Source organism: Equus quagga, chromosome 3 (genome assembly GCF_021613505.1).
Source record: "Equus quagga isolate Etosha38 chromosome 3, UCLA_HA_Equagga_1.0, whole genome shotgun sequence".
Taxonomy (NCBI): domain Eukaryota; kingdom Metazoa; phylum Chordata; class Mammalia; order Perissodactyla; family Equidae; genus Equus; species Equus quagga.
The window spans coordinates 45,259,623-45,285,429 of record NC_060269.1 but is presented as its reverse complement, the minus strand read 5'-3'; the positions used below and the strand labels follow the sequence as shown (position 1 = coordinate 45,285,429).

The 25,807-nt window shown below is 41.2% G+C and overlaps 1 protein-coding gene across 5 annotated transcripts in view; it reads right to left on the bottom strand.

The window, feature by feature from the left end:
• The window catches only part of FNIP2 (folliculin interacting protein 2), a 135,844-nt gene that overhangs the window by 4,449 nt on the left and 105,588 nt on the right, over positions 1–25,807 (bottom strand). For all 5 annotated transcript variants that reach the window (XM_046656037.1, XM_046656034.1, XM_046656035.1 and 2 more), the window contains 4 exons: positions 22,232–23,576; positions 21,199–21,355; positions 4,916–5,116; positions 1,296–1,411 (listed from right to left, as the gene is read on the bottom strand). In XM_046656037.1, the coding sequence (XP_046511993.1) occupies positions 1,296–1,411; positions 4,916–5,116; positions 21,199–21,355; positions 22,232–23,576 (1,819 nt within the window). The remainder of the gene's footprint in view (positions 1–1,295; positions 1,412–4,915; positions 5,117–21,198; positions 21,356–22,231; positions 23,577–25,807) is intronic.

The window sequence follows — 25,807 nt, the reverse complement described above, 5'->3', positions numbered from 1 at the left end:
GTAGCTGGCATTACTTCATGGAGTTTTTTTATGCTTTCTCCAGTAATGCCCCCTACAAATCTAATTTCAGGGTAGACAAGACATTCTCCAGTACTTTTAGTGCTGCTGGCCCTGATTATGGGAGGAAGGGGCTAAAGAGAGGTTGGATATGATTCCCACTAATACTGAAGTGGGAGGGCCTAGAGATGAGGGTAAATAAGTCCTTATGATCCTTCTAACAGTGTTGATGATGGACACCTGTCAGAGTCAGGGACCCGGGAGAAGTCCCCGAAATACAAGGCACACATCCGGCAATGGGAAACCTAATGAGGCAGGACTAAAGTATAAGGCTGGTAAAGAGGTTGAAAAAAAAAACTAGGGAAAAAAATATGACAAAGAGATATATTGCAAGTTAACTGCAAAAGCAAATGCCTCAAAAGGGGAAAATATTTTTTAAATGAAGTATGTAAGAAAAATGTATGACAGGAAATGCTAAGAGCCAAACAATACAGTAAGTCATATCCTGGGTGTGAAAGACGAAAAGGCTGACAAGAATGCAAAGCCTGAGTCTCGAAATAACCCTGATTAGCAGGCTTAATAGAGAATTTCAAGGTCGATGTTATGTACACATTATTTTCTTGCCCAAAATTAGGGAAATCATCATCATAAGTAAGGGGTACAATTCCCCATATACACAATGTCTTTTTGTTAGCTCTCTGCTGAAAAATTAGGCAGAGAGTAAAAGTCAGAATTTCTTCTCCTGGAGAAGTGACAGCAAAGGACCTCTGGAAGATGATATCCGTTATGAGTGACATTAGCACGCCTCCCCTTCTGGTGGGCTGATAATGAGAGGAAGGAGAGTACAGTCACCCTGCAGTCGTGCACACAGGCCCCTTGAAAGCCCAGGAGGGTGGCCTTTCCTGTCTCCTCCAGGGAGTGAAATATAAACACGAGCTGCCACCACTTGTCTGACTGCTTGCGACTTCAACATCGTACTGAAATGAGTAGCAATGGGCAGAGTGGGATTAAAATTTTCACTTCCAAGCATAAAATAATCCAGGGAGAAGACTAACATAAAGTACCACCAGCTTAAAGTTCTGCGTTTGTTTCCAGGTATGAAACTCCAGCATCGAACACAAGGAACGTGCTGTTCACTGGGGAGGAGCAGAGGCACACATCTGATGGACCCCAGACAGTTCAGTGGGGCGCCAGGGCCTGCAGGTTTAGGGCGGCGCAGGCTAAGAGGGTCAGTGGGTACACAAGTGCCAGAAACCGGCCCATCCCAGGGAGACATGGTGGCACTTCAGAGGACTCACCCCAGTACGACACCTAATTCTTTCACATGGACTCGTGTGTGTCCACGAAGATATTCAGACAGCATCTTACTTTTCAGATACATCTCTTGTAGTCTGTCTTCAAGATGCATGATACACTGTGAAGCCAATAACATTCACAATGAGGGCTGGGATTCAAATCTCTGCCAGTATTCTACGACCTGGAAAATTCTCTTAATTCATTTCTAAGTACACAGCTATAATCTGCCCCCTTTCACAGACACTTAACAAGCCATCTCAAATCCTACCACTAGTAGGTATGAGAATAGGTTTCTGTAAAACAATAAAGTTTACTTTTCCTAACGACTATTAAGATTTTTATATACATCTTCTAGTCTTTTTTAAAAAGCATTTTTTCATAGTTGAAATCATTCTATAAGTGCACGTATTTCCTGCTTTTTAAAAACTTTCTAATAATCCTTTCCCCATGTTATTAAAAATTCTTTATCAATGTAATTTTTATGGCTCAATAATTTTTGAGAATGTGAATTTACCATTATTTACTTAATCACACACAGCAATTTGCAGTTTTGATTATAAATAATTTTGTAAAGAATATCTCTGTCATTACTATTTTCCTATATCTCAGATTATTTTGGTGCAATACATTCCCAGAAGTAAAATGACTGAAATAAGGTTATTTTGAACTTTTTTTTTCTCTCAAGAGTGTATTTTAACTAGGTCTTTAATAACAATAAAGAAAAGGCAATTATTTTCAGGACATCTCTACCCTTGGAATTGTGTCCAACTTCATTTTTTAGAGAATAGCAACCATCTGTGTCTTTCACCAGAGGCAAATGCTTTCCCATTTGGCAGGCAGAGCTATGCAAGCATCTTCAGTAAGACACCTGATGGCTTTGGCAAGGCTAATTCCATCATACATAATTTTATTCTAGACCATTACACCTGCTATTTTCAAGGTAAAAAGATTAACAGATGCATTTGAAAATGTTGATCTTGACCATCTGGACTGATCAGTGACATGGAAAAAGTATCTATTAGAGATGCAATTTTTTCAGTTTTTCATTGGCTTAAAACCTTAATGCATTGTGTTGGGTGGATGAAACACAACTGGTAAGTGACTAAGAATAATCATCAAAGTGAGGATTTCACCAATTCTCACAAAAATGTTCCCCCAAGTAAACAGAGTTAAGTAGTGAAAGGATCTCCTGTTAAGTTTCAGTTCCTCATGGAGTAAATACAAAGTTTTTAATAAGAGTGTTATAAAATATTCAAAAGAACATTCACATTACATTGAATCCTTTATGTTTTAAAACAGTTAATTTACAGCATTTTCACAGGCCTCGGGAAAACTGCATGTGGCAATGTGGATATAAAGAGAACATTGGTCTAGATGGGAAGTTTACTAAACTTGAAATCAAAGCGTCTAGAAAACTTTTTAAAAGCCTTGATTATCAAACAGAATTGTTTTGGGTTCCCTCCTCCCCTTTTTGGGATTTTATTCCTGAGATGGATTTTTTCAATTTTTAACTTCTGAAATTTTAAATAGCTACGTTCTTTCATACTGAAGGCTCCAAGAGCCATTTAATCAAGTGTTTCATTCAAGTGATTTTTAAGGAGAATTTTAAACTGCAGATAGAATTTCCTCTGATCTTGGTTTTGTCGGGGTAAATAAGTCACTTGGTAGTATTACGTGGCTAAATATACTTCAATCCAAATGAAGCAAAAAGAATTAGCTACAGTAACGTATTGCTTGGATAACTATGAAGTCAAATGTAACAACATCTATGTGTTATAGAATAACACATAAAAGTTTGGTAAACACTAATATAACAGTAAAACACTATAAAATCTAATATTTCTTTTTTCCCTTACAGAAAAGGAGACTTTGGTCTCTAAATCAGCATCACGCAACTTGCTACTAGAAAGAAAAACTGCCTACAAATGCAGAACAAAAATAAGGTCATGGCAACCCCTAAGTGCTTCTCGTACTGTCCCTGGGACGGACGTCCTGCTAGAGTATGCTTCAGTTTAAAGCCCAAATAAAGATTTTAGTGAAAAGGTGTTGTCAGTCTTCACAACCATTAAGATTCTTTCATGAAACTATTATTAACAATCATATTAATAGTAGCTGTTTCCTGAGAGCTTATAACATCTATCAGTATTCCAAGCGCTCTACATGAATTATCTAATTTCGTTTTCATAACCATATGAGATAGGTTCTATTATTTCCCCAGCTTTACAGATAAGGAATTGAGACTTTGAGAAGTCACACAGCTGGGATGCAGCAGAGCTTGGACTGGACTCCAGGCCATTGGTCTCCACAACCTGTGTGCTGGCCACTGTGCACTGGCTGTTAGAGTGGCTCTTATTGGCATGTGCTTCGACAGTTTCAAAAGCAGCGTCTTAGCCCTGAGTTTCAGAGGATTCTCACAACATGCTCGTTGAATAGGTACTATCTCCATTTCACAAATGAGAAAGCTGAGGTCCAGAGACGCTCAGGATTGTGCACCATCAGACAAGCCATCAACAGCAGAACTCAGCCTGTAACCCAGTTACATTCAGGGGTCTCCCTATCCTGCCACACTGCCACTACTTGGACGACAACCAGACAGTATTCAAAGCATCTCCTTCAAGGCCATAAGAGTCTTGACTATTTCTGAGGAATGTGGTGCAATGGTAAGATTTGGTCATAAGAACTCAGGAAATTTACCACTCCATTAGCAATGAGCGTAGGTAATTTATATTCAGCTTCCTATTTTGTTGATAAATAGTTCTGTATCTTTTGTGGAGGCCAGAAGGGAGGTAACAGATGTTTTGGTTGGGGCCGTCATACAGAGAGAACAGTGTACACAAGGGGGAAGCAGGGGGAAGGCAGGCGCTCTTCCATCCACGCGCTAATGCCCGAGGGCTGCCCTCTCTGCTCTTCCTAGCTCCATCCGCCCCTAAGCCTCTCTTCTACCTTTGAAGCCTTTCTCTCTCCCCCCTGTCTAAATATATTTTCTCTCAATCTCTCTGTACACACATCCATACTGAAAAGAATCTGTTTTGTATACTAATGCCAGTGACTGAGGAGGAGCTGTTGATAGAAGTTTACAGGCTCTGTTTGTCGCTTGTATTTAATACAATATTATGAAAGTGATTTTAAAATCCCATTTGAAAAGGAACAATTGATACCTCTTCTATGGGTACGGTACTTCAAAATTTCAAGCGTTTACACAAACAATATTCGATTTTATCCATAACAACTTTGTGAGGATGGTCTCTGAACAAAAGGAACTACAATCCCTTCAGAAGCTGGCTTGCTTGATATCCATCTAACAAAAGGAGAACTAATGAGTTCTCCAAAGGAGGATTTTAAATTTACTTTTGTGCTTGATCCCTGCTCTCCATCTTATTTACTTTCCCATATACCTTGTTCAAAAAGATTTGTGTCACTCTGTTATTTGTTTCGTGGAAGTGCTACTGTTACTGGAATCTATCCTGTTTGCTGGTTTTATGTTGCATGTTCTATTTTTACTTAAGCTAATGTCCAATTATACTAAAAATAATACATATGAATTTGTGATTTTATAATCCAAATATTGTTAAAAGTGCTTTTTAAACTATATTTCTTTGATAAAATGAGAACAAATACTTACAAAATCAGCAGGGAGGTGAAGCTTGTAAAGCTGCAAAATGGATTGAAGTAAACTGGACACTTGACTAGAGACCAAGACGTCCTGGCCTAGTTTCACGTTGTCCGTCACTTTCCTCTGACTGGTGGCGACCTGGACGCTCCACTTATCCGTGTCTGCGATAATACAGACAGCTTCAGCTATCGGCTCATCAAGCACTGGATGCTGAAAGAGAAACACAGTGGGTCAACTTTTCAGGACACCCCCAAGCGACACTCAAAATGTCTAGAGGGTTTCTGTTTAGCATTAGACTAATGGTTCAGAAGTTGATGGTGGGAGCTACAGAAATTTAGAGCTTTACAGGGACTAGACAGAAGTGTCATTAAGTCATCATTTAAAAATTCATTTGATAAAAACTACATTTGATCATTTTTTTCTTATACCCAGGAGGTATGCTATAAATATTGTTAAATGTTCACAGATGAGTGAAAAGATACGTGCCCTCGCTACATTCCAGGACATTAAAATTCATTTCCTTTTGAAAGACTGTACTCTCCTTTTAAAATGGAGAATATCAGACTAAGGTGTAGGATTCGATTGCCATTTCTCCAGTAACAAGGTTTAGCAAGGTATCTTAATATTCCCTTAAAGTTATAGCTTCAATCATTAAGCAATATTTACTTAGTAACTCTGTGCTGCATATATAAATCAACTCCAACAACCAACTAAAATCAGACTGGGGGATGAATTTATTTATCTAGATGAATCTAAAAGGTAAAAAGTATGGCTACTGATAAACATACTTAAAATACAAAATTGTCCATAACTGGGCAGTTACGGATAAGGCAGGCTAACTAGTAAATTGTGCCACAAGGTAAATAGGCTAATACTGATTCAGTCAGGGAAAAAAGGCCTTACAAAAAAGGAATTTCTCGAAATGGATCAAAGTACAACAGCTTCACCATCAGCCCCTTTGATGGACATATTTAGGATCCCACATGTGTTCAAATCAACATCAGAACAGCACTGCCCTCCTAGGCCCAAACTAAAAGAGAAGAGAGAACGGAAGGGTGGCAGGTATACAGAGATACAGAGACAGATAGCCATTCCTAGTAGCCAACATACCTGAGCACATTTTTCTAACTCTCATTTACAAAGGAAAACTAGTACTGGCTTTCTGTCATTTAATCCTCTCCACTACCCTGTGGTGGTCATTTGTCGCTTTTGGCGGCTTAGCATAACATCCTCCCAACACGTTCACCCTAATTTCCCTTTGGAGAACGACCTTTCTTGGAGAAGACCTGCAGGGCCCCACCCACCCTCCATGAAGGTGTAGTAAGATGACCCAAGCTAGGCCAACTAGATACTCCCTCTGGTGATTTTCCTGTGAGCCGGAGGATAGGCGGCTGAGAATGGTTGGCGCCCCCATTTTCCTGCCCAGACAGCAACTCCTACAAACACCTTCAGGTAGTTCTTGCTTCCTGGACTTCCAGAGTGGCCTTGTTTCCTGTCTATCCCAAGCCTAGTTGTTTGATCTCATCAATTCCATGAATACCTAATACCCTTCCAATAAAGACCCTTCTTCTTAAGAGGAGTTGGTTTCTGCTGCTTATAATAAAGAATCCAAACATATACAATCTTTCCATTGTACAAGGGCTATCTGTGACTTTTAAGACAACACAAGTAGTGTGAAGGCTGCAAATAGAAATCTAAGATATATGCTGTCATACTGTAATTTTAATAGGTGACTTGGCTCCCTAGTCTTGGGCTTTTTATTAAAAGGGAAGCCTATCCAGCTTTATATTCTGTCTCACAGATGGGGAAGAAGTGACTGGTGACCTGAATGAAAACTTTGTTGGTACCAACATTTTTTCGCCACATTATCCAAGGGGGAACCTTTCAGGGTTTAGAATATTTTTCCCATTGAAAAGAATAGCAAATCAGGCAAAGTCCAATGGTCTAACATTTATTTAAGCAGAAGTTCAAATAATCTTAACATGAGAAATAAAGAATTTGACAAAGCAGATTCTTGAATTAATGAAGACCAGTTTCCCAAGGATGGTTCTCATTTCGTAGACCTATTAAACAAACAGTAGAAAGGTTTTCTCACACACATTCCCACTCTCATCCAAAGGTTTTTGTGACCCCCTCACCCCTACCCTTTTTACACACACATATACACATCCTCCAAAATTGCTAAAGACAGGGCCTCAATGACTTCCCTTTACAAATTCCTGCAAGTTCTTGCTCAATCAGTGTGTCATAAATTCACAGCAAGATGACAAAGATTTGCCATCAATGTACCTGGTTCTTATGAGCAAAGGAAATGGAAATTTGGAAATTTACAAGATTTGTATTTTGAACTCAAGTCCCTCCAATGGTTTGCATCTCTCAGAAATTCAGTGTGCAGAGAATAGATCTACACTATGGACTTACACTGTACTTTATGGGACTTACATTCTGAAAGTATATATAATCACTACTAATCATATGCCAACCTATATATAATGAGTTGAATGAATGTCAATCATCTTTCACGGTAAAATCTAGCTTTTTAAAAATTATCATTTGCAGTAGATAATTTGGGCCCTAGACCCCAATTCAACTCAATTTCCTAAATGATCTCTCTAGCACAGTGTAGGGAAAGGAAGGGTATGTCAATCCAAGGAAAGCACATAGACTATAAATTATATGGAACCATCACCAAGAACACAAAGAGCTTCATTGTAAAAAGTGAACTGCTAGAATAAGGGCAATGAAACTCACTGGGGTGGTGATGGGGAGAAGATTCTCCAAGCATGAGTTACTTCAGAAGACTATAGATCTAGATATGATAATAAAAAGGGACTGAGAAATTGGCTCAATTATTTTAAAGGGAGGAACTAAAAGGGCACAAGAAATGTAAAAACAAAACAAAAAAAATCAAACGTGAAAAATGAGCAGGAGTCATTTTTAAATTGCTGGAGCAGAGAGGCAGAATCTGAGGTAGAAACCTGACGACTAGGTCCAAGCAGTCAATCTTTTCAACTTCAAGATCTTTTCTCCCTGTATTCTTAGGTCCTTGCATAGGATCTAGCATTTGAACAATGTTATTAAATTAAAATGAAACAGGTTAAGCAAAAGCAAATGACAGAGTTGATGAGCATCCTGCATTCCTTAACACAGCATGATATTGCTGACTTATGTACGCAGGTTCCAGGAACAGTAAAGAACCAGAAAATGCTGAACATCTTCAGAAGAGTACTTTAAAAACACAGTCAAAGAATTACACATTCTCGGGCTACCAAATACCTAACACGCAATTGCCTGAATATGTCCACAGGGCAACCCAACTGCCTCCATCTAACTACACTGTTTAGTAGCTACTCCCTTATTTACTGAAGAATAAACACTTTTTAATGGAAACAGAGGGAAATGCAGAGTCAAGAAAAAGAAACGAATGCCAGAGAGAGAATAACGTATCAGCAGCAGCTACTATAGTTACAATGTAAGGGGCACCAGGGTGACTGGCTGCCCATTCCTGATCTGGTCTAAGATTCTGTAGGGTCAGAGAAATTGAAGCTTAAGTTCCAAAGATTCTGGAGAATTCTAATATATATCTTTCAAGTGGAAACACAACCCCACTAAAGAGAGGGCAGTTTAAATATAATATGATTTGGTTTATCAGTCAATTTCTAAGCTTTTAGAATTTGAAGAATTTTAAGATTGAGAAGACCATGTTCGGATTTATCACAGAAACACACACCCACACACACTCTGTGTCCTGGTATTCAATTTAAAATTCCTCTAAGGAAAGGCTCTATTTTCAAGACATATATAGAACCACAATAAACAGAGGAAACACTGAACTAAAGGTATGCTTTTTTTTAATACTAACTTTCTCTTATTAGCCATATCTTAATTGTAGAAGTAATTAAATAGTGAAATCTGTCAAGTATATATATATTTATTTATTATTATTATTATTTTTTGCTGAGGAAGATGTGTCTTGAGCTAACATCTGTGCCAGTCTTCCTCTATTTTGTATGTGAGACGCCACCACCGCATGGCTGACAAGTGGTATAGGTCCATGCCCGGGATCCGAACCCGTGAACCCAGGCTGTCAAAGCGGCGCACACCCAACTTAACCACTAAGCCACGAGGCCAGCCCTTCAAGCAGATTTTTTAAGTTCAAATTTTCTCAAGTTCACACGCACACCAGGGTACACACAAACACACACACACTTATCATCAGCAATAACACACATGGAGCAGCAGTTTTGAGAAATTAAGTACTTAAGAAATGCTAAAAAATATAAGGCTGAATTGAATGATTCAAACACCATTTAAAAGTCTGATCCATCCATCTGCTATTCTTAGGGCTTGCAGTTTGGTCATGGGGACTAGAGAAAAAAGAAATAGGGGGCCGGGCCTGTGACACAGTGGTTAAAGTCTGGAGCGCTCCACTTTGGTGGCCTGGGTTTGGATCCCGGGTGTGAACCTATACCACTCATCAGCCATGCTCTGGTGATGACCCACATACAAAACAGAGGAAGATGGGCACAGACGTTAGCTCAGGGCGAATCTTCCTCAAACAAAAAGAAGATTGGCAATAGATGTTAGCTCAGGACAAATCTTCCTCAAGAAAAAAAAAGAAATAGGCAGGTGAGGCTTGGCTGCAACCTGACATTGACACACGAACGAAAGGAGTCTGACTTTGGCCTCCTATAGTTCTCAAGAAAAGGGAGACAATATGGATAACTAGTAGTTTAGCAAGTAGGATTCCTTGGTAAGATTTCTCTTCCTAATGATAAAACTCTTTTTTTAAAAAGAAGGGGCTTTGTTATTTTGACTAAATATCATTAGAAAAACAGCACAAAAACGTCACACTATATATTTACCCTTTAAAAACTTCTCCTCCCAACATCATTGTCTCAGATTAAACATGTCCTTTGATGTTTGAGTCTTCAATGAAAATCTGAAGGAAATATTAATACTAAAAACAGTCACTTCCACTTAAAATGCTTGTTTGGTTGAAAAGTTTACAAACCTTGTGGACACTGTAAAACATCAATTGTCCTTTTCTCTCTCAAGCTAAAGAGAATCCATTTCAAAGCAAGTTTCTTGCCCACAGAGTTTGTCCAATTCTTCTATCAGAATGAGTCTGCCATGTGTTCTACTTTCTCCATAATCTGAGACTTCCAAAAGTGCTAACCTATCACAGGCCTCTAGGATGCCGGCACCCAGGAGCACCCATTCCAACTCAGGGGGCACCGCAGAGCTACTGGCCTCAACAGTCCCAACAGCCTTCCTGCCACCTCTTCCAGACACTGCCAGCAGTATCCATGCCTCCCTCAGAAACTTAATCGGGCACCTCAGAAACTTGTGACAGAGACTGGAGGATGAAAGGACACTGGAAATCAATAAAGGCTGTAGGCGACTGTTAGGGTGGATGGCCAACCTCCATCAGAGGAAGGAAGCGGGGGCAATATGCCATTATCATTTTTGCCTTCTCTACTCCATGGTAGTTACAAACATTTATTTAGCTCTACCTTGTCAATATCTCATTCATCCAAACGATTTTCTTGTGAAGATTTCTCAAGATAAATTAACAAATGAAATGCTTTGTATTACAGATGTTTAAAGACTTCTTGAATATTCTTTGGCTATTATATCTTGTTGAATCAACAGAGTAATTCTAGGGGCTGGCTCCGTGGCCGAGTGGTTAAGTTCGCACCCTCCGCTGCGGCGGCCCAGGGTTCGGATCCTGGGCGCGGACATGGCACCGCTCGTCAGGCCATGTTGAGGCAGCATCCCACATCCCACAACTAGAAGGACCTGCAGCTAAGATATACAACTATGTAAGGGGCGGGGGGTGGGGGGGTGTTGGGGAGATAAAACAGAAAAAAAAAAAAGACTGGCAACAGTTGTTAGCCCAGGTGCCAATCTTGGAAAAAAAAAACAAAAACAGAGAAAGTCTAGTTAATCCATAGCCACTAAGGATCTGTGAGTCTGTCTCCTGGGAGTGTTGGATACCTAGGTCATTCCAGTTTCAAGGTTCTCGATCAGATCTCTGACTACACAAAATATGCTGCCTTGCTTCACACACACATGACTTCTGCTTAACTCAAACTTCCAGGAACAAGATACGTCAGCATGGTTTGGGTAATCAGAAGAGCTGTGGTTCTGCTATTTCAACAAAGGGCAATGATGAGATGACAGCGAAGGCTCTGAAGTCAGACGGCACTGGGCTTGAATACTACCTCTGTCACTTACTAGCTGTGGGACCTTAGCAACTCATCAATCTGGGCCTGAGTTTCTACATCTGAAAAACGTGATAGCACTTAATTCACAGAGTTTCTGTGAGGTTTAACTCACAGAAGTCTTCTGTGAGAAAAATGTGTATGAAACATGCAGCACAGTGTCTGACATTTATTAGGTACGTTCAGTTCACTTTCTTACACCACTCCCTCTCTGTGTTAATCATGTCTACTGAATCCTCAAACTTCCTGAAATACCACATTGTCATTTCCCTTACCAACTCAAAACCCTCGAGCACATATCACCCAAACACTGAAGTTCAAAGTTTTCTTTTTCCATAAGGTCTTCACAGTCTGGGCCCACCTTCGCCTATACATACTTACCTCCCAGGGCTCTGTAAGAAGAGCCCCCTTCTCCAGGCAGCGACGACTCCTGCCTCTTACCTTAGGCTGTGCCCAGAATGTCTTTCCTGCTACCTTGTAAATTTTCCAATCCTTCAAGGACCCAGCTTATGTCCTACCTGTCTCCTCACCCTCACAACAAGACTCCCTACGTTACTATTCTTCCTTTGACTTCTGAGAGCATTTACTATCTACATTTTGGCATTTCATCATTGTCTTAACCTATTCTTGACTTCACATCCATTTGTCTACTGAGTGATCTCATAAGTAACTCAAGGAGAGAAAATACATTTTATTTTTCTTCTGTAGCCTCTGAAATGAGAATAATAGAATGCTAGGCATATGCTAAATATCTAATACATGCTGGCTCTGTTGAAAAATTCTCTATTCAGATTTATTTTGGGATTCAACCCAGTTCCTATTAAGTCATCACACAATTGTTAATATATTTCTTTTCCATGCACCACATTTAAATGATTAACATTTCATGTGATTACCTATTTTTAAAAGTAGGAAAACACCGATCTCATATATATGCTTCCTATAACTACTTATCAGTTCATCATGCCATTTTTCTTATGGGGTGGCCAGGAACACAGTCCTGCTCTACAGATAGGAACAATGAGGACAAAATTTAAGAGTTTATTAAGCATCTTGGCATGTTAGAAACAGAATTAGGAACTCATTCAAGTTTTTCCAACGTTTACCTCAATGAGTTTGCTATGCCCTCTACTTTGAAACCCTAGAACTTTGTGAGTGTGGAAATCCCTCTGAAGATGAGATTGCAAGAAGTGTGAATGACCGTCTCAATGTAACGTCAATAAGGGAAAACACAGTTGCCTCTATTATGACTTTGCTAAGAAACTTCCCCATCTTTATGCTGCTGGCAATGCCCAACACATACTCTAAACTGACCCATACTTATTAATCCTCAAAGATGTCCAGCCTGCATGTGGATTATAGACAGCAGGAGCACAGACAGACTTCTGTATTCATAACCAGCTCTAAAATCTGCACAACTAGCTACAATAGTGCAGATTTAACCACTAGGGGCAAGCCACGGGACACCCTGTTTCAAATACAAAGGGAGGTGATTTATGATTCAGGTAACTGGAAGAATCTCCCTGTATCTTTTATTTTTCTCTGAAATATTCTGGATGATAAAACGTAGGATTCTCGGGCATCACTTGAATGTAAATCTGTTAATCATTCTATACTTCTGGTAAATTTTTTAACTTTATTAAACTGAACTTGAATAAGAGGATGCTATGTGACAAAATACCTTTCAAAAAGATTCTCACTGTTATGTACAGCACCATGACTTAATAATATTAGCCTTTACAGAACTTCAAGTAAGGCCTTAATTAGTCAGACAAAGAAAACGGGATGATTAATGCAGTGAAGTTCACCTTCTCAGCACTTGCTCTTGGTTAAACGTCCTCAGATTCCCTTTTTTTATTCTTCCGCCTCCTTAGGGGTGGTGGCCCACCTACATAACCACATCCTCCACTGCCTTGGAATTGAAGATTTAAGCAACATTAAGATAGTCCTTGGCCAACCCACCCCACTTCTCGATGGCTGAGAGCCACGTCAAAGGACTGCAGATATGTGTGGACTGATGATCAGTTTCTAAAAAAAAAAATAAACAAAAAACCCCCTTCAGTCTCACATCTATCCAGAGAAAAGAAACCTGTATATCACTCACCATTGTTAAACACTTTCTTCAGTCTATAAAATCATCCAGAATACTGTTTTTTACTAAATGCTCAGCATCCAGACTTTCCTGACGGCAGTTTTACCAAGAGAAGGGACAGAGGGAACCTCCTGTGGTGGCAAAGCCAGCTTGCCTGTAGGTTAAGGTGCTCATCAACCCAATCAACCAGAAGAATCTTCAGTCCCCTGAATCTTCACTCCCTACTGACTCCCAGGCCAGATGTTGCTTCCTCCAGGAAGTCCTTCCACACCCGCTGCAGTAGACTCTACCGCACTGTTATCGCTTATTTCTTTGTATTTCCTGTTAAATTTCAAACTGCTTGAGGACAGGTGCTTATGAGACTTTGTCTTTGATGTCCTGTAGCTAAGTGTGGATTTGTTTCTATCCACCCCACATGGGTGTCAGTGTGCTTATTTAATCTGAAAAATCGCAGCCATTTTTTCTTCAAATATTGTTTTCCACCATATTCTCTCCTTCTGAATATGCTATAAATCTTCTCATTCTAACCTTGTCTCTTACTTGCTTTTCCATATTTTTTCATGTATTTTTGTCTCAGAGCTACCTAGCCTCTATTCCACAAATTCTGATTCTCTCGAGCTGTACTTCATCTGCTCTGCTCTTCACCTACCCTTGAGCTTTAATTTCAATGACTGTATTTTTCAATTTTACAGGTTCTTTTCGGTTCTTTCACAAATCTAAGCAAGCATTTGTCACTTCATTCCATCTTTCTTTTACAGTTCTAGTTCCTTCTTTCTCTCACCATTTTAAACACAGTTCCTTAATCACTGTTTTGGATTAACACTTCAGTGCTACGTCTCCTGCTTATATTTCCTTACTCTCCCTCATCACAGTTTCCTCATACATGGCTTATAATTTCTGAACATGAGCCCATCTTGTTGGAGTTGTTTTGTTTTATGTGCTATATGTGTCTCTTGGAAACAGGCTCAGTGCCAGTCACTAAGGGCTTAAGAGCTGTATTAAGGTGGAGAAGAGGAAAAGAAGCTGTATGTGTCTTAAGAGCTTGCAGTTGTGAAAGTGTCCAGCGTGCGTCTTTCTGCCGGATTCCCAGAGGTTTCGATGCCTCTGGTTTTCATGTCTATCTGTTGTGTGAGGATTCCCAAGTCGTTCGGGTAGGATAAATCTGGCCCCCACACCACACACAGCATGAGCCTGGGATTTTGATTTCTCATGGGTGACTTTATTTTCCTCCACTCAAGCTCCCAACTTGTTTTTTGCTGCTTCCCTGTTTATGGCTGGAATTTTCTAGTTGCCTGTTCATGGAAGGATAGCTCTTTGAAGCTCCAGGCTTTAGGGAAAGGGTTCAATTCCAGGTCCCAAGCTTTATGTTCATGTAAGACCACATATCTCTTCCTGAGATCTTGGAAATTCAGCACCTAATTCCTAGGACTTGTATCCAGACTGAGATCCCAGGGGGCCTGGCTGCATTAGCCCAAACTTACTGTTCTGGCTTTGATTTCTATTTGTTTCTAACACAAAAGGATTTCCATTTTCTTCAGGCACAGGTATAATAACAATGGGGCTGGGGTTGGGATGGTAATATTTTATCCATTATGTCTATAGTTTTAGAGGGGAGGCATGCCATCTGCATCCGTACAACACGTTGCTGGAACCCTCCCACCTCATATCCTGGCTATGCCTAGCACATAAAAGGTGCTGGGTCAGTACTTTCTAATAGATACATAAATCTCCAAGGCATGACTCGCCTCTTCCTCCCCAAAAGCCATCTCCAACCTCCCTGCCCCATTTTTGGCCAAACAAGTCAGCCAGACCACCTGAAATACTATCAGCAGAGATTTCCAGTTCATCAAGCAGACTGTTAACATGTGAAAATACCAGAATGGATAATAATGATATGATCTTAGCACAACTCTGTAAGCATTTGTTTATCAAAATTTTTTTCTCGGGGCCAGCCTGGTGGCATAGCGGTTAAGTTTGCACGTTCCGCTTCGGCGGCCCTGGGGTTTGCCAGTTCGGATCCCAGGTGCGGACACGGCACTGCTTGGCAAGCCATGCTGTGGCATGCGTCCCACATATAAAGTACAGAAAGATGGGCATGGATGTTAGCTCAGGGCCAGTCTTCCTCAGCAAAAAGAGAAGGATTGGCAGCAGATGTTAGCTCAGGGCTAATCTTCCTAAAAAAAAGAAAATTTCTTTTCTCTTGGAAACAGGTTCAATGTCACTAAAGACTTAAGAGTTGTAATAAGGTGGAGAAGAAGAGGAAAATCAATCATTTTGGACTACAGGACATTGCTGAGGGATCCTGGTATGTATACCACGGTAGAGACTCTGGGAAGCCTGAAGACATCATGAAGACACAGGGACCTGGGGGCAGAGGGAACGAGGGAGGGGTGCAGTGAGGTGGTCTGGGGGGTACAAAGGAAACATCTTCTGTGTGTCTGTGCCTGAGGCTGTGATCACCGGACTCACTGGATAGACACCCAAGTTTAGCCTATGGCCCTGCAGATACAGTGTGCAACCTTGGGAAAGGCGTAACTGTCTGGCCAGTCGCTTGCTGAGGAAAGAAACGGTTTAAAGTCAAGGAAAGGTGCTCGAGATCAAAAAAGATCAAGAGAATAAAGTTATGTGAGGATGTGCATGACTCCAAAATAAAATGTAAGAAGGTGGGTAGCTTTTTTGCAGAGAACGGCATAGACATCCAAATATTTTGCACACAGCGAAAAAATTGGGGAAAATATAAAAATTAGCCATGTGTCTAATATTAAAAAAATACAAGAAAAATGAAGCCTGACAGACCCATAATAAGCTTTTTGTTCTCCTTTAGGTAAAAAAAAAAAAAAAATGAACACAAAGAACCACAGACATTATGTCTAAACACATTAGTCTTTCTCTTTATTTTTTAAAGATTATCTGCCATTTCTCTTTACTTCAGAAGAAAGAGACATGCTAATCATCAGTTTTACCCACAGTAATAAACACACATCCTAAACCCAGTTCTACGGGTAACAGTTGACTAACATCCCTGTGCACTTTCTCTGACAGGCACCCAGCGAGGTGCGGAGACATGAAAGGAGCCAAGTCCTCTTCTCTGCTTCCAGGCTCCTGCAGCCCTAGTGGGAGAAAGACGTTGGAAACAGAACAAAGGTCCGGTGCGACGTGCTAAGGAGCCTAGAGGTGAGAACAGTTGAGTTCTACCTGAGGGTGCTGGGATGTTTTCAAACAAGAAGCAACATTTGAACTGGGTCTTCAAAAATGAACGAAAGTGCCTCAGGCGAAGGATGCAACTGTACACAGGTAAAAGGGTGAGAGAAAGGTGGCCCATTAAAGAATGGCAAACAGTGTGACTAGGGCAGAAAAGGAGACGTGGGCTGTGTGTGTGTGCATTTAAAGGACATAAAAGGGACAATTTCAGCCAAGGAGTTATATTTTACTTTGGAAAAAATGGGAAAATATTAGAGCAGAAGAGTAGATGATCATATTCATGTTTCAGAAAGAGCTCTTTTGTGGCACTGTGCAAGATGACTGGAAGGGGAAAATCGGACAGAGGGATACTCGTTGGGACAGTTAAGGGGAAATTTACTCAGTGTACATGCTTATACATGTGTGCCCATAAAAACATGTGTGTATACATGCATGTATATACACCCCCCTCAACAAATATTTCACTAAAGAGTAAGACAGTGCTATAGGCTCAAAGAATTGTCATACTCATTATCCAACAGAGGGAAGTGAAAGCACCAAGAGGTGTTCTAAAATAGCGGATCTGCCCTACATAGATATTTATCTCACAATACTATTGATCTTAAGGTTGTTGTTGACTTGAGGCACTTAATGCTGTCTGTGTTACTTAAGTAATGATTTATCATTTGCTGTGACTTGCTGTTCTTTTGTAGTCTTCCTGGTTGATTACACTGCACGGCTTAATTAGGTATTCATGAGCGTATATTGCAGCCAAGCTTTTAGCAAAGCTCCTTATCTGTGCTGATTTCCGCATGATATTTCTGGAGTCAATCTGTTGCTACTCTTAAAATTAAATGAAAGAGGCTGCTACATCCAACTGTTACTTTGTTTTATAGATTATTCTGTAAAATGTCTGAGGCCCTGGAACACAGTTTTTAAAAAAACATCAAAATGTGATGTTAATTTTGGTCTTGATGACCCTATCCTGAAGAGTTAGAGCAGTATGGCCTGCTCCTTGTGATATCAGATGCAAAGGGAAAGTGGACGCTTTTAGCACAGAACGAATGTGTGGATGGCTTCTGTCCCATCATCTCCAACAGGAATTTTGTGGGAAACTTTTTACAAAGCACTTTCACATGTATTATTTTATTAGCTAACATTTATTGGGCATTTAGTAATGTGCCAAAGCGCTGTGTTAAACACTTGATATGTATTATCTCAGTCTTCAAGCCAGACCTATATGTATTGTTCATTTTATAGAAGATGAAACTGATGCTTAGAAAATTAAAGAAACTTGCCCAAGGTCACAAAGTCACTAAAGGGTGAGCCATGATTCAAATTCAGGTCTGTCTGTCTTTAGAAACCAAACTGTTAACCACTGGGTTATATTTCATCTGTTCTTCTACATACATTTTTCTGAGGCTTAGTGATGCCAATTGATGTACTTGACTACCAGCGAATGAGTGGAAATTCTAAGACTTGAACCCAAGCCTTCAGTGTCAAGTCAGTGCTCCTTCACCACTCTCCACTGCCCCATAATTTAATACCCCTAACACTGCCCTGGACAGGAGTATTCACAGGCAGACAAGCATATGGGAGGAAAAAAGAAGAGAGAAAAAGCTACTTGAGGGTCGCAAGTAGAGAAGGAAGCTGGCTCTCTCATTCTCTCCCACTTTACCATTTAAAGTCAAAAGGAAAACAGAGGACAGAAAGCACATTTAGATGTGGCAGGAAAAAAAATGAAACTAAATATTACTTTAGCCTAATTTAAGGCAGCTGTATAATCTATATGTTAGGAGGCAGAAAAACAGTTCAAATGACAGAAAAGAGGTAGTATATGGATTAAACAAGAACATGTGTTTAAATATTTAAAGACTATCAAAATCTTAATATGGGAAAGCCAGTAATAAAAATGAAAATAAATGAAATGAAGTTAATATATCTTTCTTTCCTAAGAGACTAGAATAAGGAAATGTACAAAAAGAAACTCTTAGTATTGGAAGCTCTAGAATGCAATCTCTCAGTGAGGAAAAAACTCCGCAGACTAGTCCACGAAGGTTATAAAAGTGCACATTTACCTATCACAGATTTTACAATGCCATCATGCATATGTCTAGAAAATAGATCAATAACTTAAATCAACTGCTTTTAAACTGTTATTAAAAATTCTTCTCTAAAAACAATTATAAATATCAAAGCCTGATGAAGTCTAGCATGCACACTAAGAATTATTAACATCCAAAAACAGGCTTTTGAAAGCAAGTTATGATCAAGCAATTGATCCCAACCTTCTGTTCCTCAACAAGCTATTATTTCAGCTCTTACTCTGGTCAGGTACTTATTCTTGGATCCTTGCTTCTCTCTTTGGCAACATACTTAAGAATTTAAATAATTACTAGGCTTTATGGAGCAGTAAATTCCATACAATGCTCAAAAAAACCTTTCTAATTTATTTTTCAACAAATATTTGTAAATGGCAGTTGAAAGTACGGCTGTTTCTATTTAAAAACTACCACAGACCAGAGTCCCAGTCTGAGAGGCAGTTTAAATGGAACACTACTTCAAAAGCAAAATTCATTATGATGCATGTGCCAAGCGAAATTAGAAATCCACTAATGCTAATTGGATACATTCTGAAAGCATTAAACTTCTGAAGATATTTTTATGAACCCTTCACAATTCCTATTAACACCCATGCATGGCTGCACTTTGGATGTACCCACAATTTGACACAATATAGGTTATTACGCTTAATAACATTCGCTCTCTCAGGGTGACAGCATAATCTAAAGAAACGAGAAAAGCTACAGTGTGAAAACACTACTTCTGAAAGGAAGGGAAAATGATACATGAAAAGTCTTTAAGAGTACAAATAGAGGAAACATAGCTTTGTTTTTTCAAATATAAGAATGATAGAGCTAGATGGTCAACATGAAAACCTAATACACATAAAAAACACAACTTGTCAGCCTATGGAAAACATAAAAAATGTCACGAACGGTTTTGCAGATAAATTCAAGGAGAGATATCAATCAATAGATTGCATTTCTATAGTGGTTAGTGAACAAGTCTAGGGCATTTGGGCAACAGCCGCTAGTTGGTAAGATCAAAGGAACTGAAGAGAACCCAGTTAGTTCACATGCTATCTCTTGGCACCTTTGTCAGAAGCAGAACGTGGGGCTTCCTGGAAGAAGGGTCCAACGAGCAACACCAATATTCTTACAAATCAAACCGACAGCAGAGCAGAAAGAAAAACCCCACCGGTTTTGCATATGTGGATATAAACATAAGGCGCTGACAGAAAAGGAAAGGAGGGTCTCTAATTCCCTGCCATAATGCTACAGATGGCGACTAACCAAACGCGAGTCTCTAAAATCAGTGAGGTTTCACACATGGTTTAAGACAACCTAGAAAGATAGTACCATACAAGGAGGGCATTGTTCTTATTCTAAGGTCACTGATGTACGGACCTCTGAAATGATAAGCAAGTACACACTATTCATCACAACTGTGAAAATAAAATATTATGACATTCCTTACAGAGACAAAAGCAACTTCATAGCTTCATTCCAGGAATATCCCGGTGAGGGGTGGTGTCTGACCACAAAGCAGGGCAGGGTTAGGAATGTTTGGGTACAAATGCGTACACTGGGTTGGCCTTCCCAGCTTCAGATTGCCCCCTCCTCATCTCTTCTCCCTCCCCATTCTGGGGGGTTATGAGGACAACTGCTTCACTACTGAGCTTTTCTTCCCATTTCACACAAATATCTTCAGACTGTTTAGCCTGTGTCTGACGTATGCTTAGTCTTCACAGAGGAGATGCTCAAGGCCAAAGATAACATGCAGTACCTTCTGTTCCACCTCCCAAAAAATACTTGTTGGGTGACAAGGTAGGTAACAAGCCAAATTCTAATTTTCTTAATGCAATGAGGACTTTCTCTATTGCACAAGATACAATATGTTTCCAATGCAAAACATCTATTTTTGCACATCTGCCCAATAGCAGCTCAATTAAAAACAGGCCCATCAGATTGACACAGTTTCCTTAACTGCTCAGTTCCTGTCATGCTGTGGATAGCAGAAAAGCACTTAACGGCAGCCACAAGGCAATTTTCCAGTAAGACTTGTTAATCTTTATGCAGCCATCTTCATGCAGCCATCACAGTGAACTTAATGACAAATCAGTTAAAATAAATTACTTTCAGGAACTTGTAAGGATCAGATAAAAAGCAAACCATATGTGACATCTCTTCAGTCCTCCCCGTGACAGCATATAATTGTCACCATCTGTGCTCTTTATTCTATTTGCCTGGCCTCTCTGCCCTCACTCACCCCCAGATCCACTCTTTGCCCTTCTCTGTCTTGCGCGGGCCTCAGGAGGCTGACCTCTGTGGACTAGACGACTGGGTCTGCATCAGTATGACCCTGCTCTCTGGCTTTCAGAGGGGCTTAGCCAATGGGAGGTGACAGAAGAGCTCAGAGGCTGGAGGAGAGAGATGTCAGGGGTTATCCCCTACCCTGCTCAGTGCTCCTGCAGCCAGGCAGGCCCTCTTCCAGCTCCAGCTCTCCACAGCTGCGGTGGCACTGCTCCCTTTCTTTACTCCTTTAGGCCCAGGTGTGCTCATAGCTTCCAGCTGCTGCTCATAGCCAGTCCTTCACCAGCCCTTGTTGGTTCCAGTAACCCTGGCTGCATCTCTCTGAACAATCCCTTAATTACACTTGCTTCAGTATAAACACCTGTTGCTGGCTGACACACTGCCAGCAGCCAGAGGCTCCAAGCTGGGATCACTTACATGGACGGTGTGGACCAGATCTGCCAGCAGGCACTGCCTCAGCTTCTCATCACTGCTGGTCCCATGAAGCACCAGATCAGGCATGTACGTGGGGCAATAACCCGCCAGAAGTGAGCGGCCAAAGTTTCTCACATTTGGGTTGCTGATGCTCTGAGATCTAAAACAATATCGATCCATTAGAATACACAATTAAAAACGTACTTCCTTCTTGTGTTACAAGTGGAACAAAAACAAGTAAGAAAAATAGATTCAGGGTGTCCATTTCAGCAATCCTTCAGTAAGTGGATCATTGGTGTGGGAAAAGGAAGGGGGTTGGAAGAGAAAAAGGCATTTTTTCTTTAACGGAAGGGCAAAAAAACGCCAGTATTTTGATGCCTGGTTATGAGTTTGTTCTTGTACCTCCTATCGAATATCCACCAGGCAGTCTGTGTCAAGAGAGTGAAGAAGGAGAGTCTACTGATGGGGAGATCTTGCCAAAAGGGTGGCTTTAGGAACTCGACACATCTGCACAGGGTGGTGCCCACAAGAGTGCAGAAGAACAGAAGAAATCTCTAATTACTGCTTCCAGTCATCACACGCCAAATAATCGACCTGATGGAGTGTTAAGGAAGAGGTGTTGTTTCCCGACCACTTCCCACTGCTCTGAGCGGCAGGAGAGAAGCCGCACGGGGAGGTAATCCACCACCTCCGAAGCAGCACATCTGCTTCATTTAACTTCCCTACAGATGACAGAAAATTAAACTCCCTGCTCCCCACCACCACCTCCACCACATCCCTTAGCTTCCCCAAATTGTCACAATGGTTACAAAAGCAACCACTTGCATCCTCGCTCAGATGCACTAAGCCAATGATCATCCATGGAGAACGGGCAGGCTGGAAACCATTTTTATCAGTTTGATAACACTTCTAATAGTATGAGAAAAAAACCCATATGTGTAAAACAGCCAGCAGCAGCTAATGTGATCATGGGTGTCGGGTCAGGAGATCAGTATTTGAACCCAGTTCCCTCTGCTTCCCAGACTGCTAGTGTTACCTTGGCAGAGGCAGCTCCACTTCCAAGGACCCTTCAGGCCGGTCACTGCTGTGACCCAGATCCAGCGTGGCTGAAGCACATGCTTCGTCGTCGCTGTCTCCGAGAGCGCTATCTGAGCTTTCGTTTCTGGGAATGTCTCCTTCAATCCTGAAGTCAGCCTTCCTGTCGGCATCCCCACAGGGGACATCTGCCTCAACTGAGAAGTCCGAGTCCTGCTGGACACACCTGCTCGGAACAGGCTCTACCAGAGATCCTTCCGCAACCTTCAGATACAAACCTCTCGTTTTCTCCAGCGTTCTCTGTCCAGCTCCTGCCGCACTGTCATTAGGAGCTAACAAGTGGACAGATCGGTCAAGTAGCCCAGCAGCATCTGCTGTGACCTTGGTTCTGATGCCTCTGTCCTCAGCAAAACCCCAGTCACATGCACTTTCGCGCCCTTCAGAAGATTGATTCTGAGGACAGCAGACATTCTTTTGGAAGCCAGGCATGAAGGAGCACCGAGAAACCTGCTGGTCCTGAGCCACGTGAGCAGCCCCGCTGGGCTCAGCAGAGGGACAACTGGCTGACTCTGGATATTGTCTACAGCCCTTTAGCCGTTCCTCCATTTTTTTTGTGCGGCTTTCAAAGTCAGACTCTGGAGACAAGGAGCTTCCAATTTGGAAGGTGACCTTTTCTAAGGGAGGCTTCTCCCGGGAATGTCTGTCAGGGCAAGGCCAGGCCGCTGACCGGTCTGGTAGTTTCTTAGGCATCTCCCCTTTCAACTCCTCAATGACAGTCTGTTGGCCCATCTGCAGTCCTGCCCCCAAACCTTCACAGCTGGAGAATCTTGAAGAGCCATCTCGTGGTGCCTCTTTTTTACTTTCTTCATCCCCACCAGAAGCATCCTGAGGTTTCCAAGAGCTGTCCAGTGCTGTCTCTTGGTATCCCATGCTGCCGACCTCAGAACTCTTGTTTCCTTCTTTGTCAGGTTTGGGACACAGCTCTCTAATGTCCACGCCCTCTGGGACCCCAGCCAATCCCTCCGTCCCGGGGCTCCTGCCCTCGGCCATCGTCGTGGGTGGCAGGATGGGGGGAAGGAGAGCAGGTTCACTTCTCACCGTAACTACCACGTACTCAGACTCCTCCACCTCGCCCCTCTCCAGAGCTGTTGTGATGTTGCTCCCGTTTACCACTTGGTCACCTTCACCATGATTCCCACTCCAGGTCAGCTGGTTCTCTTGCAGCTCAGAGCAACGGAGAAAGTAGGTCAGGACATAAAGTATGCGCTGGACCAAATCCTTCTGCTTCCCCACCACCACAGTGCGAGTCAGCCTCACTGGAGAGCCGATAGCTCCATAAAGATCGCCTGTAGAGCAAAGGGGACACAAAGACAAAGTCGTCTCGGGTGAGCATGTCATGGACATGTCAGCCTTTACAAGAGAAAAACAATGACCTATCCCCAAACTGGAATTGCTTCCTCACACACCTGACTGAGGCAAAGAGGTAATTCCTAGTAATGACTGTGTGTTGGTTTTGCCTCTACAATGGAAAGTGTGCCTGGAAGGCCAGGCACAGGATGTGGCCCACTGCTCTTAGTGCATGGGTACAGTGCTGGTGTACACAGCGCCCTGCTGTGCTTGTTAGGTCTTTCCACGAAGCTTACTGGGCTGGCCAGCTCCCAGCTCCCCAAGGAAGGCTAAAGCCAGAGCCCTGAATACGTGACCAAGTCAAATACTGTATCTTGGAAACTAGAATGATGAGATTTTCTTAGAAGAATCCCAGGACAATAGGCCTTGGAGTGAAATCCAAATTCAGGATGTCTGAACAGAAGTACAGGGAATCAATTCAAAACACTTAATGAAATGGCCTGCTCAGAATTCGCCCAATATACACACATGCACCAAGTAGAATCAATTTGATCAAGGAGAAGAAAACCCCTTAGTCATGAATAATAAATCTGAATATTTTCTTTCTATTACTTCACATGAAAATAATTCTACTGGAAAAAAATATGTCCCATAAATTATATCCTGAAAAGCTGATTAAAAACTGGCTAATGAACCATGAACATTTAGCTTAAAGGTGGAAGAAGGGCAAACGTGTCAATGAACCCAGCAGTATGAGCTTTTCATCAAAAGTATTTGTCAAGTGCCTAACTATTAAAATTACTGCATTTAATAGGTTGTACACTTGACACTTTGATAATAATATTGACAACTACAACAAAAAGCCAACTTTTACTGACTCTGCAGGCACAATGCTAAGTGTTTTTACATGGATTTATCTCATGTATATCTCTGTTTAACCAACCCTGAGTTAAAAACCACCACGGGAATAATCAGAATGTTGGAATAAATCAAAACTTGAAAAGATACTAAATAAAGGAGAGGCGATACATGGTAATAATTATAAATAAGAACTCAGGAAGTTAGAACGCATCTGAGGAATGCATCCAGACAGAGAAGGGAAGGCATTTATAAGGGCATATACTAGATAAAACTAATTAAATGGATAGATTAAGACTGGAGAAAGTTATGGGAACCACCAGGAAGTCCCTCGTCTGGAGAGTATTCCCTGGTGAAAGGCTACTGGTCCTAAGAAAGTTTAAAGAGTAGGACAGAGACGATACTAAACAATCCTCTTATAAAAAGACTAGGTTACTTGCTAAGAGAGCTTTATCTCTGAGGCTGTTGCAACTGACTGAGAAATCATCCAAGAATTCAAAAGAATAACTCAGAACTGTGGTCTGATGGTAGGACAAGTACTTCTGCTTGAGAAAAGCTTCCTGACCAAGAGCCCATTACGGCCCCTTCCCTGTGATTCCACCGCCCACTGCTGCAGGAGATCACAGTCACTTCAGGACTTCATGGGACACTTTTGTTAAATCAGTCCCAATGTTAAGAAAGAAGATAAGTACGACATATCCCAACTCTGGTACAAAAAAACCACAGAAGAAAGGCCACTCAGAATGACAATATTATTTTTTAGCAATGCATTTAATTTTTGGTATTGCATGTTTTAACAATTAAGGCATAAGTGGGAAAAAAGTAAAACAAAGGAAGGTTATTAAAAGTAAAATTTATAATAATTTAAACCATATAAAGAAGGGAAAGCAATGTGGGTGGAAACAGTGCTATTACTTTTAAGGCCAAACTTCATAAAATAATAGACCTGTAATACTAAAGAGTTACTGGATCTTGAAGGCAATTTTTTGAGTCCTGGACTGACAAAGCCACTGATTTTAGAGTAGATTCCTTTGTTTACATGAGCATAATTTTACAAAATGAAGAAGAGGTTGCACAACAATGTGACTAACAGTACTGAAGTGTACACTTAGAAATGGGTAAGAGCATAAATGTTATGTGCTGTGCTTTTTTACCACAATTTAAAATACAAACAAGTTTAAGAAAAAGAGAGACAATGGGAGAAAGACAGAAGGAAAAAAGGAAGGGGTAAAAAGATTGTGTGCAGGTGAAACAGAGAGAGAGGGCATGGGGCAGCAGGAAGGGGTGCAGGGCAAGGTGAGAGGAGAGACCATAAGGAAAAGGAGACAGAGGGACCCAGAGAGACAAGGCAGCAGAGGACAGAGCAAGGGGA